This window comes from Drosophila serrata, unplaced genomic scaffold (assembly GCF_035046125.1).
Source record: "Drosophila serrata isolate PLE 108 unplaced genomic scaffold, ASM3504612v1 contig_275, whole genome shotgun sequence".
NCBI lineage: Eukaryota > Metazoa > Arthropoda > Insecta > Diptera > Drosophilidae > Drosophila > Drosophila serrata.
The window spans coordinates 3,369,051-3,382,164 of NW_028257173.1; the positions used below are offsets into that span (position 1 = coordinate 3,369,051).

General features: G+C 34.4%; 3 protein-coding genes across 9 annotated transcripts in view; 1 reads left to right on the forward strand and 2 right to left on the reverse strand.

Annotated features, from left to right (window-relative positions):
- The window catches only part of LOC110177976 (uncharacterized), a 157,667-nt gene that overhangs the window by 74,339 nt on the left and 70,214 nt on the right, over positions 1–13,114 (forward strand). The window contains exon 4 of one of the 4 annotated variants that reach the window (XM_086834794.1): positions 455–1,425. The exons of the other annotated variants lie outside the window; for them this stretch is intronic. Within the exon in view, the coding sequence (XP_086690920.1) occupies positions 455–521 (67 nt within the window). The 3' untranslated portion in view covers positions 522–1,425. Of the gene's footprint in view, positions 1–454; positions 1,426–13,114 lie in introns of those variants that run through there. 4 annotated transcript variants of the gene reach the window in all.
- kek1 (leucine-rich repeat, immunoglobulin-like domain-containing kekkon 1 protein) overlaps positions 1–13,114 on the reverse strand; it is a 199,118-nt gene that overhangs the window by 16,728 nt on the left and 169,276 nt on the right. The window lies entirely within an intron of this gene.
- Yip1d1 (Yip1 domain-containing 1) overlaps positions 1–13,114 on the reverse strand; it is a 224,753-nt gene that overhangs the window by 4,873 nt on the left and 206,766 nt on the right. The gene's annotated exons all lie outside the window — the stretch shown is intronic.

A 13,114-nucleotide genomic window follows, 5' to 3' on the forward strand; every position in this document is an offset into this window, starting at 1 on the left:
ATAAAACTATAAAAAATCCTTAAAAGTACAATTAAACAACAAGGAAATGTAGAGTCTCAACAACATCTGGCAGTGATTAGCTGATCCTTGATCCTAGACTTTGCACACTTCAACTGGACTCCTGTACAACTGTTTGCGACAACTTTTGCCAGGCTAACGCCAAGTGACTTTCAACTCGGCAACAATATGGCTAACATATTATGGCCATTTGTACTCGAGTGTATAACCGGCAACACCCACAAGGACACAAGGACAAGGACAACAGCCATAACGGAGACAGAGAGACAGAGAGAGAGAGAGTGTGAATTCTCCTCTGGCTAAACTGTAACAGTGACAATCAACTGGAGGGAAATAAACTCCGTTGGCCAAGGATAACAAGAGCCTCTCCATTTTCCTCCCCTCCCCCCTGTTGACCACTCTTTCCTGTTACTACTACTACTACATGCCCACTTAGTCCATCTCTTTCTAGGGCCCCTGTTGCCATCCTTTTTCGCCTGTTTAAGCTGCCGCGAGACTTTTGACTTCCTGCGGCAAAAAACAAGGACAACAAAAACAAGAACACGAAGTAGGCTTAGGCTTCCAACTGTGAAAATGTTGCCTCCCAAAAGCTAGCTTGGATTTTGGTGTTTTTGGGTGAGGCAAAAGAGGTGCCAGGAGGAAGGATAACAAGGAGAAGCAGGAGGTGTACCCCATACGCCGCACTAAATTGCGGCTTTTTGCAGTCCAACAATGAGATACTTCAGAAAGAATTAGTTGCACTAAAAATTGCTAAAGTCGCACTCGGCCAGACTTTCACTTTCCCTCTCGCTGGGGTTTTGTGTTTTTAGCTTCCTCTTGATTTCTAGTTTTTTTTTTATTATTTTTAGTTTTTTGGTCCTTGGGCACAGCATGGGTTAAAGTCTCTCAGCTGCAAAAAAGAGAAAGCCGAATGCAAGGATAACTCGCTGGCAGCCATGGGAGTTAAGAGCCCGGAGCGGAGCCGGAAACGACGACTGTTTTAGCGGTTTTTTGGCTGGACACTTTATCCTGCCGCCTGCATTTCGCTTCTGTCTATGTCCTTGCTTGCCTCTTGTGTCTCCAACCAACACCCTCATAAATGGTACACCAATATGTAATATATAAATGTGTGAGAAATTTAAAAATTTTTAGCTTTATATTTTATACTTTAATGAAATTGTTCTCTTGCATTTGAAGGGTTATAGTTTTATTAAAGTAATTTCGAGTGGAAAGAATAATATTTATAGTTATTTTGATACCTTTTCCTATATTTATTCGTATTGCCTACATAAAGTCATGCTTTTCGGAATATATATATTTTTTTAATTAGTTTTTAAGTTCAAAGAGAAGATTGTAGACAAATAATTGATTGATAAATACATTTTTATACCCATGCGGAGGGCATTTTATTTTTTGTCATTAAAGGAATCATTTTCGACCCTATAAATCATATATATTCTTAATCAGCATGAAGAGCTGAATCGATCTAGCAAGCTCAGACAGAAAATAAAAATTTAAAAATTTTTTCAAAATTTTACATGCAAAAATTTACTTTTTTAAACTGTCAAAAATTGACAAAATTTTAAAAGTTTTAAAATTGTTTATTGAGTGTGCAAATTTGTTAACCTAAAAAACTAACACAGGACAGCTTTCCGAATTAAAATTAAAGCTTTTTTGGCTAAGTTATGAGATTTTTAAGCTATGATGTGTTGAACAATTTGTCATTAAAAATATAAATAATATTGACTCAAGAAATGGTATTATTATTTTTAGTCAGAAGCTTGTAACGCTGTGAAGGAGTCATTTCCGACCCTATAAACCTTATATATTCTAGATCAGCATCAACAGCCGAGTCGATCTAGCCTTGCCACTCTTTTTTTCAGAAATTTTAAAATTTTTATCGTCAAAATTGTCAAAAATTAAGAGAAAAAAATTAACATTTTTTCAGTTGCAGATTAAGTATGCAGATTTATCAAACTAATAAAAAATAGCATAGCAAAGCTTTCCGAATTGAAATTAATGCATATTTGCCTTAGGTATGCGTTTTTTTTAACATTTAATTGCAGGTAAGATTGTAATATAAAAATATATACATCGGCCATTGCAAACTTTGGATTTCCGAAGTTAACTTTATTTCTTATTAAAACTGTCTCCAAATAGGAACAATTTTTATTTATTTAGTATTATTATTATTATTTAAATATTAACGGTATATTTAAATGGTTTTTTACTATCTTATTAAGTATAGTAGAGTACTTTTTAAACTTAATATCTCTCTTTTCATTTGTTACTGTGTTTGTTGGGACTACTGGTGTTCTGCATCTTCTCCGGACCATGAAGTGGCATTAGAATAAAGACGACGCTTTTCCCGCTTGCCGCTCCATGGCCACCACTTCTCCTCCTCCTCTTTAATTTTTTTTTTATTTTGTTTTTTTCTAAACCTTTAACTCTATTTTTTACAGTTTTATTTGTTGCTGCTTTACAGCGTCGTTTAGTTGGTCCAAAAAAGTTACAGTTGCCGCAATTTCTGTTTCTGTTTCCGCTTTTTTTTTGCTCAGCTCTTGTTCTTTTTCTTCTCTTCCTTTTTGAAGGCCAACGGCAATTTGGTTTCTGTTGCCAAAGTTGTTAGTATTGTTAGTGCTGTTAGTGCTGTTATCTAACATGTTTTAATTCAAGGCGCATCGCTTGAAATTAAACTCAAGTTTTCAAGCGTGACGCGTTGCATATGTAGTAGTATATGTGAGTGTGGGTGTGGGAGGTCTGAATTGGCCAAGTTACAAGGGGGTACATTGCACATGGCAAATTTAGCGTAAAATTTTACTTCATCTTGTCGCATTTCTTTTTTTGTTAACGAAATAACAGTAATTACACTCCAAATAAGTTGCACATGAAGATATTTTTGAGTTAGAAAATAAGGAAACATTTAGAATATAAAACAAAGATATTATAAAGGTTTTTACAAGATATACTAGATCAAACATTTATATTTATAAATGTAAATAAAATGTAGTTCTTACTAAAAATTCAAAGAAAACAAAAGTTTTGTATACCAATATTAGCTAAATTGAACCTATTTTTAATATATCTTGAATACACATCACATGCCTCCCTCCACTTAAGTAGATTTCATTAAAAAATCATAAATACTTCTTGAATTATATTTAGAATATTTTTTAAATTTATTCATTTAAAACAATCTTATATCATTATTTCCCGTATTTTCTTTCTGTGTTTACTTTCTTCTTCCTCTATCTTTGACCGCTTCTTCCTCTTTTTCGCTCTGTTTCACTGAGAAATTGTCACTGTCATTGCATTCGTTATTGTCATTGGGGTTTTTTCTTCTTTTGCTTACATAAAGCATTTTGCTTTGATTGCCGTAAACTGACACAACATAATTATATGACCAAAACCAAAAGTAACTGAAGCCAAACCCCAAAAAACCCAACGAAACTAAACCGAAACTCCCCCTAAAAAACCCCTTTTGTTGCAAATGAGCAAAAGCAAACAAATAAACGGAAAATGTTGATAAGACCCGATTTCTATGAAAATTTAGGGATGAATGAAAAACAATTCCAGTAGCCAAAACTATGACAGCCCGCTTATAATTAAGATATGAAAATTTGTCACTTGATACAAAAGCATAGATACACTGGAAAGTGTTAGGTAAAAGCTATGAATCAAAGAAATATAATATAGAATTTATATTCTTAAAATTATCATATTACTTTTCCAGTCAGTCTTCCAATTCAATTTAAACTGAATTCTGAAAGAATATTAATCCACAAAATTTAAAACAAATATTCCCCAAAATTCTACTTATTTAAATAATGTTTAGATCACTTTAAATGCCACTTAATATATATTTAAATGCTCACAAAAAATTACAAAACTCTTCTCAGATATTCCCTGTAGAGTGGTTAGGGTATTAAAAACTTTAAATCCCTACCCATGATAATACACAAAATCTGTTTAGGTCAGTCGGTATTCTATGTGAGAATGAGTTTGTCTGTATGTCAACCATTGTTGACAGACACAATCAAGCAATCAGAACCTAAAAACTTTATCCCATTCATTGGAACTCGTACAAGTAAGTGTGCGTGTGGATGTGCAGGGTATTGCGTGTGTCTACCCTCTAGGCATAATCAAACACAGAAGGCTCTCGTACTAATGCAGTTAACAAACTTGCGGAAACACAACCCACACACACTCGCAATCGCTCTCCCATCACCCTAACTCACACTCACACCCACAATGGCGCTTAGAGAGACGACATGCGTGTGAGAGTCTTAAGTGCCACACACATATATATATATATATACACACACACACACCACATACACATACGCACTCAATGATGATGATGTATTGTGTGAGATGTGAATGTGATTAAATTTCCATAGTAGCTCGTCTTTCATGCCAATTTTCCATTAGTCCTTACAGCTTCCACACTGGAAATAAATAAACTCCTATAGGAGAATATTTAAACATTAAAAAAGGATGATATACTATAATAATATTATAAAATATATAATATATGTATATAATTATGGTTGCAGAATTAATTATAATGGAGTCAAACTCACACAAGAAGCTTTTCCAATGGAATATGCAATTTGAAAAATTGTATTGCATACTTTACTGCACCTATTCCAGGGATTTAGCATTTGCAGCACTTCCTGTAGCAATTCATGATATATTTTCAAGGTTTTACTAATTATGTTTTTTTCGTTAATTGTTTAACTTAATGAAAACATATTTAAAATTTTATATACTATTATCAAGAAATTAATTACATTTCCTTTTAAGACTATAATTTTTTGAAACTAACTTATTAAATTTCTCCAAGTGCATGCGTGAGTAAAACCCCGCTCTCTCACACACACACACACACACACATATGCACTTAAAAGCACATCATGACTGTTAGGGGGGAGGGAGGGGAAACGAGGGTCTAGCATATGCTACTCTCTGATGTTTGCTGTGCCGCGTCAAAAAGTGATGATGAATAGTTTGTTTGATGTTACTTTGACCATTCCCATGATCAGCACAAAATAAACTCTATATATGAGCTCTTTCTCTGCATGAATATATATGTACCATCGTATATCCTTAAGGGTGGCAGATGAATGGGTTAAGAGTGCAAAGGGTTAGATTTCAGAAATAGCCTAGTTAACGCTGCTTTAAAAAGGAATGTCTAAGGGTAGCTTCCAGATTTCTTGAAATGATTTTGGGTTCAATTTATGATAAGCCAGCAATGACAAAATATATATGAATCCAAGTTAAGGGGGATTTAAGCGGAAAGGGGCAAGATGAACGTGTTGTAATTAAAGTTAATTGGATGCTTAAAAAACATATTTCTTGTTTCTGGAAGTGCGGTTTAAAATGAGATATATTTTGGGAAATGATTAATGAGCTTCCTATTATTTTTATACCCTTGCAGGGTATTATAATTTCAGTCAGAAGTTTGCAACGCAGTGAAGGAGGCACCTCCGACTATATAAAGTATATATATACTTGATCAGGATCAACAGCCGAGTCGATCTAGCCATGTCCGTCTGTCCGTCTGTCCGTCTGTCCGTTTCTACGCAAACTAGTCTCTCAGTTTTAAAGCTATCTGAATGAAACTTTGCAGTTAGTCTTTTATATACTCTCACTCGTATATATGTCGGAACGGGCCGGATCGGATGACTATATCATATAGCTGTCATAGGAATGATCGGAAAAGTTTAAAAAAAAAAAATAAAAAATTTTTAGTTTTCAACAGAATTTGATCAAATTTGAGATATAGCCATTTCATATTATTCTACAATTTTGTGTAAAATTTTATGAAAATCGGACGACTATATCATATAGGTGCCATACAAGCGATCGTTTAATGTAGAGGAAAAATGCAAATCTGTGAATGTAAAACTGCAAATATAATATGTATAGGTGAATGAAATGAAAGCAGGTATTACTTCATTGTTTTTTAACACAAATATATATAATTTATATTGTATGGATTCCTATTCATAGAAGTTCTATCTGCAAGGGTATATAAACTTCGGCCTGCCGAAGTTAGCTTCCTTTCTTGTTTTGGTATGTTATTAGTCCTTTCAGGCCACATTTTCTTTCCAAAGATCTTTACCTCACCGCTTAAATGGTAATTTGCATTTAGCCCACAATATAACCCATTAATGGATAGCAATCTAATCATGAACGCTTCACAAATTTGCCACAGCTAGCAGCAAGCTCTGTTTTAGGTATTTGAGCCAAGTGCACTCGGCACTCTAACAAAATGGAGCTTAAGCCAAAGCCAAAGCCCCAGACTCCAGACTCCAGACTCCATACTCCAAACCCAACCCTAAACCCAACCCATTGATCTTCCTGGTGCACTCCACTCTGTCCCCGCTGCCAAGCCATAGCTCCTCGAAACAATTAAATGCTTAGCTCGACAAAAGTCTGCGGTTCGCATTAAATCATCAGTCTGCTGTTGACTCCCAGCTCTTGGAGAGAGCATCATCATCCCCCAGCTCATTTTCCCCTCCACATCGACTGAATAATTTACATAAGCAGCGGCCACAGACTTTTCGCTGCAACTCCCCCCATCCGCTTAAGACCAGGACCACCAGGACCACCTTCACCGCTGCTGGCGACAAAAGAGGATGCCAAATTAAAGCCAAAAACCCATGCAGGCAAATCCCTCAACCAGACCTCAGGCAGGAATAAAAAAAAATAAAAACAAAAAAATAACAAACATCCCGGCTGCTTTCCTCCGGATATTCTTTATGTTTTTGTGTAGTTTTTTATATACACGGTATGCAAAGCTGTTAACTTTTGGGCACAGCATCTCAAAGAATCTTTAAAAAATTTGATCCACTTCGGATGAAGTTTTATTCACATCAATGAATTTGATTAAATTTCAATTCACAAAGGTATAGGTTCTTTAAAATATTGAAGAACTTGGATCAGTTGTGTATTTATAATAGGTTTTTGATGCTATAAATTAATTAACAAATTTAATTAAGTGAAAAATGGAATGCCTGAATACAACAAGAAATTAGATTTTAAAATAATATATTTATTGTAAACCTTTGCAGTTCTTTATTTTGTTATAATATTTTTGTTATAACCTTTAACCTATTTTTATTATATTATTATCAGTGTTCTTTACTTTCTAAAAATTCCCATTTCCTAATTAACAAAATAAACTCAAAATTTCAATATACAATAATTATAAATATACTTTTTGGCCATAAATAAACTTTTGGATTATAATTCTTTGCAGATATCAATTACATTATCATCAGTGTTCTTTACTTTCTAACAAATTTCAATTATTTATATTAACTATAACCTTTATTGGGTATATTTTAGTCGTTAAATCTTCCCTATATTTCTGTGGCTTTTCTTTATATTTTTCCTCCTACTTTTTTTTTGTTTTACGTTGCGTTTTTTTGTTTGTTGCTCAGATGTTTTGTTTGGATTTTCGTGCATTCACTTGCGGAATTTTCGTGCTGTTGACTCGGCAACGCATATGAATGTCTCTCCCCCCCCCCCAAAAAAAACCCCTTATATAGAATATCCCAACCCATGGTTCGCCCCATTTGCCATTGCCGCCCCCTTTTCCTTTTTTTTTTTGTTTTGCATTTAGGGAACGTGCATATGTGTTGGCGCATACATAAACAATGGAACACAGGAACAACAACGGGGCGACCAACGCAGGCATAACAATGACAAAAGAACGCATTTCTCCCAAAAACCAAAAACCATCTGAACCATCAGATATACCCCCTCCCCCCTCACACACACACACACACACCCTTTGGTTGGGGTTCCCCTTCTGGGTTCCTCGGTTTCTGTTCCTGGCTGGTTTATTATGCAAAAGTTATGCAAAGATAAGCAAAACTATGAGCAGCAGAAGCGGCGGCACCACCAGCTCCGACAGCCAAAAAATTGTGAACGTGCACCCCTAGCCTCAGTATTTGCAGTGAGAGAATGGAGTTGTTCTTCTTAGTTAGTTTCTTAAAAATTCGGAGAATTTTTGTTACTAGAAAGATTTGGGATGTTATATAGTATGTTTTCGTTAATATAATAAAAGAAAAAGGGGTTTTCTAAGGGCTTTAATGGTATGTATATTTAATTAGTTCTTAGTTTGATTTAACATCCTCTAAATATCCAAGTGCTCAGAGAGAAGGGATTTCTTAGTTGGTTCTTAAAAATTAGAGAGCTTTGGTTAATAGATACAAAATCTGGGATGTTATAAACTAGTTATTTCGTTTTAATACTAAAAGAAAAATGTTTGTTTTTCTAAGGTCTTAGCTTTTATTTTATATTCCAATTGCATGACTTAAAAGGTATAATTAATTTGGTTCAGTTTGATTTAACATACTCGAAATATTCACATCCCTTATGTAATTAAAGAGGATGATGATGGCAGAATATATATTACTGAAAGAAATCCAACTTAATATACAAGAATTTATTAGATATATAGTAAAAAATAAATATAGATCGCCTGAGGCAACTTAATATTGCCCTTTACTAATATCTTGGATCCGACTTTTTATCATTCAATCATTATAATGCTTGTACGTAAAAAGAAGTAAAATTAATATTTCTATTTCGAAAAGCTACTACCTTGTTATACTTTTCCACTATAATAAAATAAAGATTTATTAAACGGCTGATTATTAGAATTCTTTCAAATAAAATACCAGTTCCATTGAATATCTTCTAAAAATATTTTATGTTCAAATAAAATACCAATTTCTAAAAGTGTACCATCTCCCCCCTCATATATCCCCCTAAAGGACAAACGGGTTTGGGTTCCTGTTCTTTTTTTTTTTTTGAGTTGATTTTTTGTTGTTTTTTTTTTTGGGTTTTTGTTGTTGATTTGGTGGGAAGTCGGGCAGCTGTTATGGGACACCCACCAAGTCATTCAAGTTAATTGTGCGGCCAAATGCAAAAATCAACTTTTTTACAAGTTCAAAGGCGGGGTTTGGGGGAAGGTGGCGTAGTTCTGGCTTTATGGAGGCTCGTCGGCACCTCGTGAATGAAATGGACACTTAAACTCTAATCGAAAAACTTTTGCCCATATACAAGTCACTTTAAAATGCGCTTAATTTGATCAGCGTGCGGCGATTGTCGACTCAGTCAATTCTCATTTCTCTTCACATTTCTAGCTGCTATCCAGTTACCTTTCAGGGTTTTTCTAGATTTCTCTCTTTTTCCCCCAGTCTAGATTACCATAATGAGCTTTGAGATGGCACAATTGTTATAAACTTGTTACTGCCATTCGACGACGACTACAATTTGTTTGAGTTTCTCTGGACTTTTTTTCTTTTCCATTCATTATTTTATTATTCGAGTGAAACATTTTTAAAATTGGTTATATGAATGGCATGGCCTTTGTATAGATATTAAATGTAGCGGAAATAGCGATAACCGATTTCTTTCTTCTTTCTGGGAAAGTCCTTCAAATGCGGGTGATAAGAATATTGCAAAAGGGAATTGCTTTCAGGGGGTAATATCTTGCCTTTGATCTCTTTTATGGCTAAATAGTTTCATTTTCTAAGGGTAGGTATAAAATCTCAATAACAGTTTATAAATATTAACATTCCTATACTCAGAAATATTTACACCCTTGCAGGTCATTTTAATTTTAGTCAGAAGCTTATAACAATGTGAAGGAGTTATTTCCGACCCTATAAATCATATATCTTCTTGATCAGCATGAAAAACCGAATCGATCTAGCAATGTTTAAAAGAAACAAATTTTGAAAATTTTTTTCAACATTTTTTTGTTAAAAATTGTGATTGTCAAAATATTAAAATTGACCAAAATTTCAATTGTCTTTAATTTTAAACGTAAATATGCAGATTTGTTAACCCTACAAAAACTATCACAGAACAGCTTCCTGAATTAAAATTAATGCATTTTTGGCTTAGTTATGAGTTTTTTCAATTTCAATTTGTAGGAAAAATTGTCATATAAATATATCGATAAATATCAACTCAAAGAATGGTATTACAATATCAGCCAGAAGATGAAAACACAGTGAAGGAATCATTTCCAACCCTATAAATCATATATATTCTTGATCAGCATGAAAAGCCAAATCAATCTAGTAATGTTCAAAAGAAACAAATTTTGAAAATTTTTTTCAACTTTTTTGTTAAAAATTGTGATTGTCAAAATATTAAAATTGACCAAAATTTCAATTGTCTTTAATTTTAAACGTAAATATGCAGATTTGTTAACCCTACAAAAACTATCACAGAACAGCTTCCTGAATTAAAATTAATGCATTTTTGTTTTTAAAATTTCAATTTGTAGGAAAAATTCTCATATAAAAAATCAATAAATTTCAATTTATATATATTTATATTTTAAGCTTAGTTGTGATCGATTTCTTATAAGATCCTATAATTGCAAGCTGCAAGGGTATATAAACTTTGGCTTTATGAAGTTAGTTTCCTTTCTTGTTTTAAAATATTTTGTATTAAAAAAACTAGGCTTTTTTGAGGACGTTACTAATATATATTTGAAATTATTATAATTAGGAATTTTGATTATATTAGAAATGATTGATTTGATTTGTTATGGTATATTAACCATTTACTAATAAATATTTATAAACTTTATTTAAACTTAATTTAAGTATTTAATAGACCTATGGATTCCACAGTTTTATGATGAGATTCAGGGAACTTTAATACCCCAGAACTATATTTTAATCCATATTAATTGCTTCATTTAACTGAATATATTCAAAACCTTTCTAATACTTGTTTGTAAAAAACCTCTTTTTTTATTATCAAAATTTTTCCCCATTTCCCTCATACATATAAATATATGCACTTAATTTTTAATTCGATTACGCAAGTGGTCATCTTTGATGCGCTATTTGCTCCCGTGTTAAACAATTCACTCGCCTGATTGTGACAGCTTCAAGTGTGCAATGGTTGAGTGTGTGGGACTTCACTTTTTTTATTTTTCTGTTTGTTTCTGGAGTGAAGAGTCCAAGTGCACACTTTTGGTCCACTTGGCGCTCGGCCACACCCACTCACATATCGCCGCTCGGATGACAGCATCCTGCGGTGGCAGGACGCCACTTGACGCGGTCTGCATTCAGCAAATCCCAACCTCCTTCCCCTTTCTTCACCCTCTCGCCTCGCTACCGGCTCGTTCAATTGAAAAATTAAGCAGCCACTTTGTCAAAATGCTGCTTCAATGGCCCTCGTTCATTGGGTATATAGGGTTTGGGTCAATCCCCTATCCTCAGAGCCATTTGCCATCAGGGCTTCGATCCCGAAAACGCTGTCGCTTTTGCAATATAGCTGCCTCTGCCTCCTTTGCCGGGGGCTTTAATTGTCGACATCTGGGCTTGACATGTAAATGCAAAAGGTTCTTCAAAAACCAGGGACCCAGGGAGGATACTGCAGGCAGGCTTTGCTTCCTTACAGTGATGACAAAATGATGGGAAAAAGTCTTTAAATTGAGTAGAAGTATTAATTTATGTATTTGAAATATTTTAATAATATCTTGAAACCCTTCGAAAATTACTGTGTTTACAGAAAACACTTTCTAGAAACATTTGATTAGAAAAAGACTCGGGTGATAGATTGGTTTGCTTTAAATATAAATAAATTATTACAGAAATATGGGAAATTCTTTATAAACTGTAAGCTGAAGTCATTAGCTCTCAAGCAACTATTTTTAGCATTTGTAGAAGATTTTCTCTATATTATTCTGATTCTAAAAACTCCAAGTTGACACCACTGATGTCCTGGTGTCCTTGCTCTCCTGGCTCATCTGGTTTGATGGAGCATACTCGTTTGGCACTTATTACATTGGCATCTGCGTATGGTTTTGGCGTTTATTGATGCAAATTTGGCCCCAACGCCGCCGCCGTTGGCCCTGATCTTTTAGCCCCGTTTGTCGATGGCCCAAAACGATGGGGCCACCTAATTGACGGCTAACGTCGAACACAAGTGCGCCGCTCGCTGATTAGGGTTGCCGCTCCACTCCTTTCACTCCTGTTTTTTTTTTCTTCCTTTTTTCCAAGGCGACCCTAGTCCTGTTCCATGTCAATTTGTTGTCAGAAAAAGTTTTTCGGCTGTGAAACCTTTTCTTTTTCTGTTCCTGAGGCAAAGGGGGAGCACTTACCCCCCGCCTGGTTTTTTAATCGCCTTATTGTTGTGCGCATCTTTTTCTGTATTTCGCATTTGGCTCATTGATTGAGTTGACATTAATGGGCACTTGGAGGTGTCAGCGAATGGCAGCAATTGGCAAACAGTTGGCATCATTTAGCATACTAAATGCTGTTTATACCCATCACAAAAATAATAATAAATAATTTAAGACAGGGGGAAGTGGTGTTGAGGGAGTCTTAGGAAATGAGAAATTGAGAAAATTGACAGGCAGGTAGGTAAAATAATTGTAAAATTGAAATAGAGCTTACATTCTAATTTAAATGTCTGAACGCTGGTTGTTTTTCATATTTAAAAGCAGGATCATTTTTATGTTTTATATTCCATAAACAGGTCTTTTTAATGACTTAATTAATAGACCTAAAGGCCATTTGTTTTGGTATTACCAAAGACAATTTAATACACATTGGATAATAATAATATTATTAATATCATTAATAAACATTTTCTATATTATAAATCCAAAAGGCTGTGTAGTTAAAAATTATATTATATTATATTTCTATATGCACTAATCCAACTTCAATGGCTTCAACATCAAACAAATATTTTCACATACCTTCATTGAAATCTGCATGAAGATTTATGAGTCCTATAAGCCAAGATGTCAAGACAACAGCTTTGGCCATGCTTTCTTCTCCTGGAGCAAATCCCAGAGCATCAGTCTCATAATTATGTGGGTGTTCCCGATCTCTGTGTGTGTCTTTCTGGGGCCTCTCCCCGATTTACTAGTTTGGTGTGCCCACTCGTCCTCGTCCTCATCGTCGTCATCATCTACACCGAGGCAGTGGGCGTTCGTTTCGCATTCCTCGTTCATGTGATCCACTTGGCAGAGATTTTCAGCAACTGACATTGCCTGCAATTCACTGAAGTGTGGGCGATACCGTGGTATATGAAGTTAGTTTCCTTTCTTGTTTTAAAA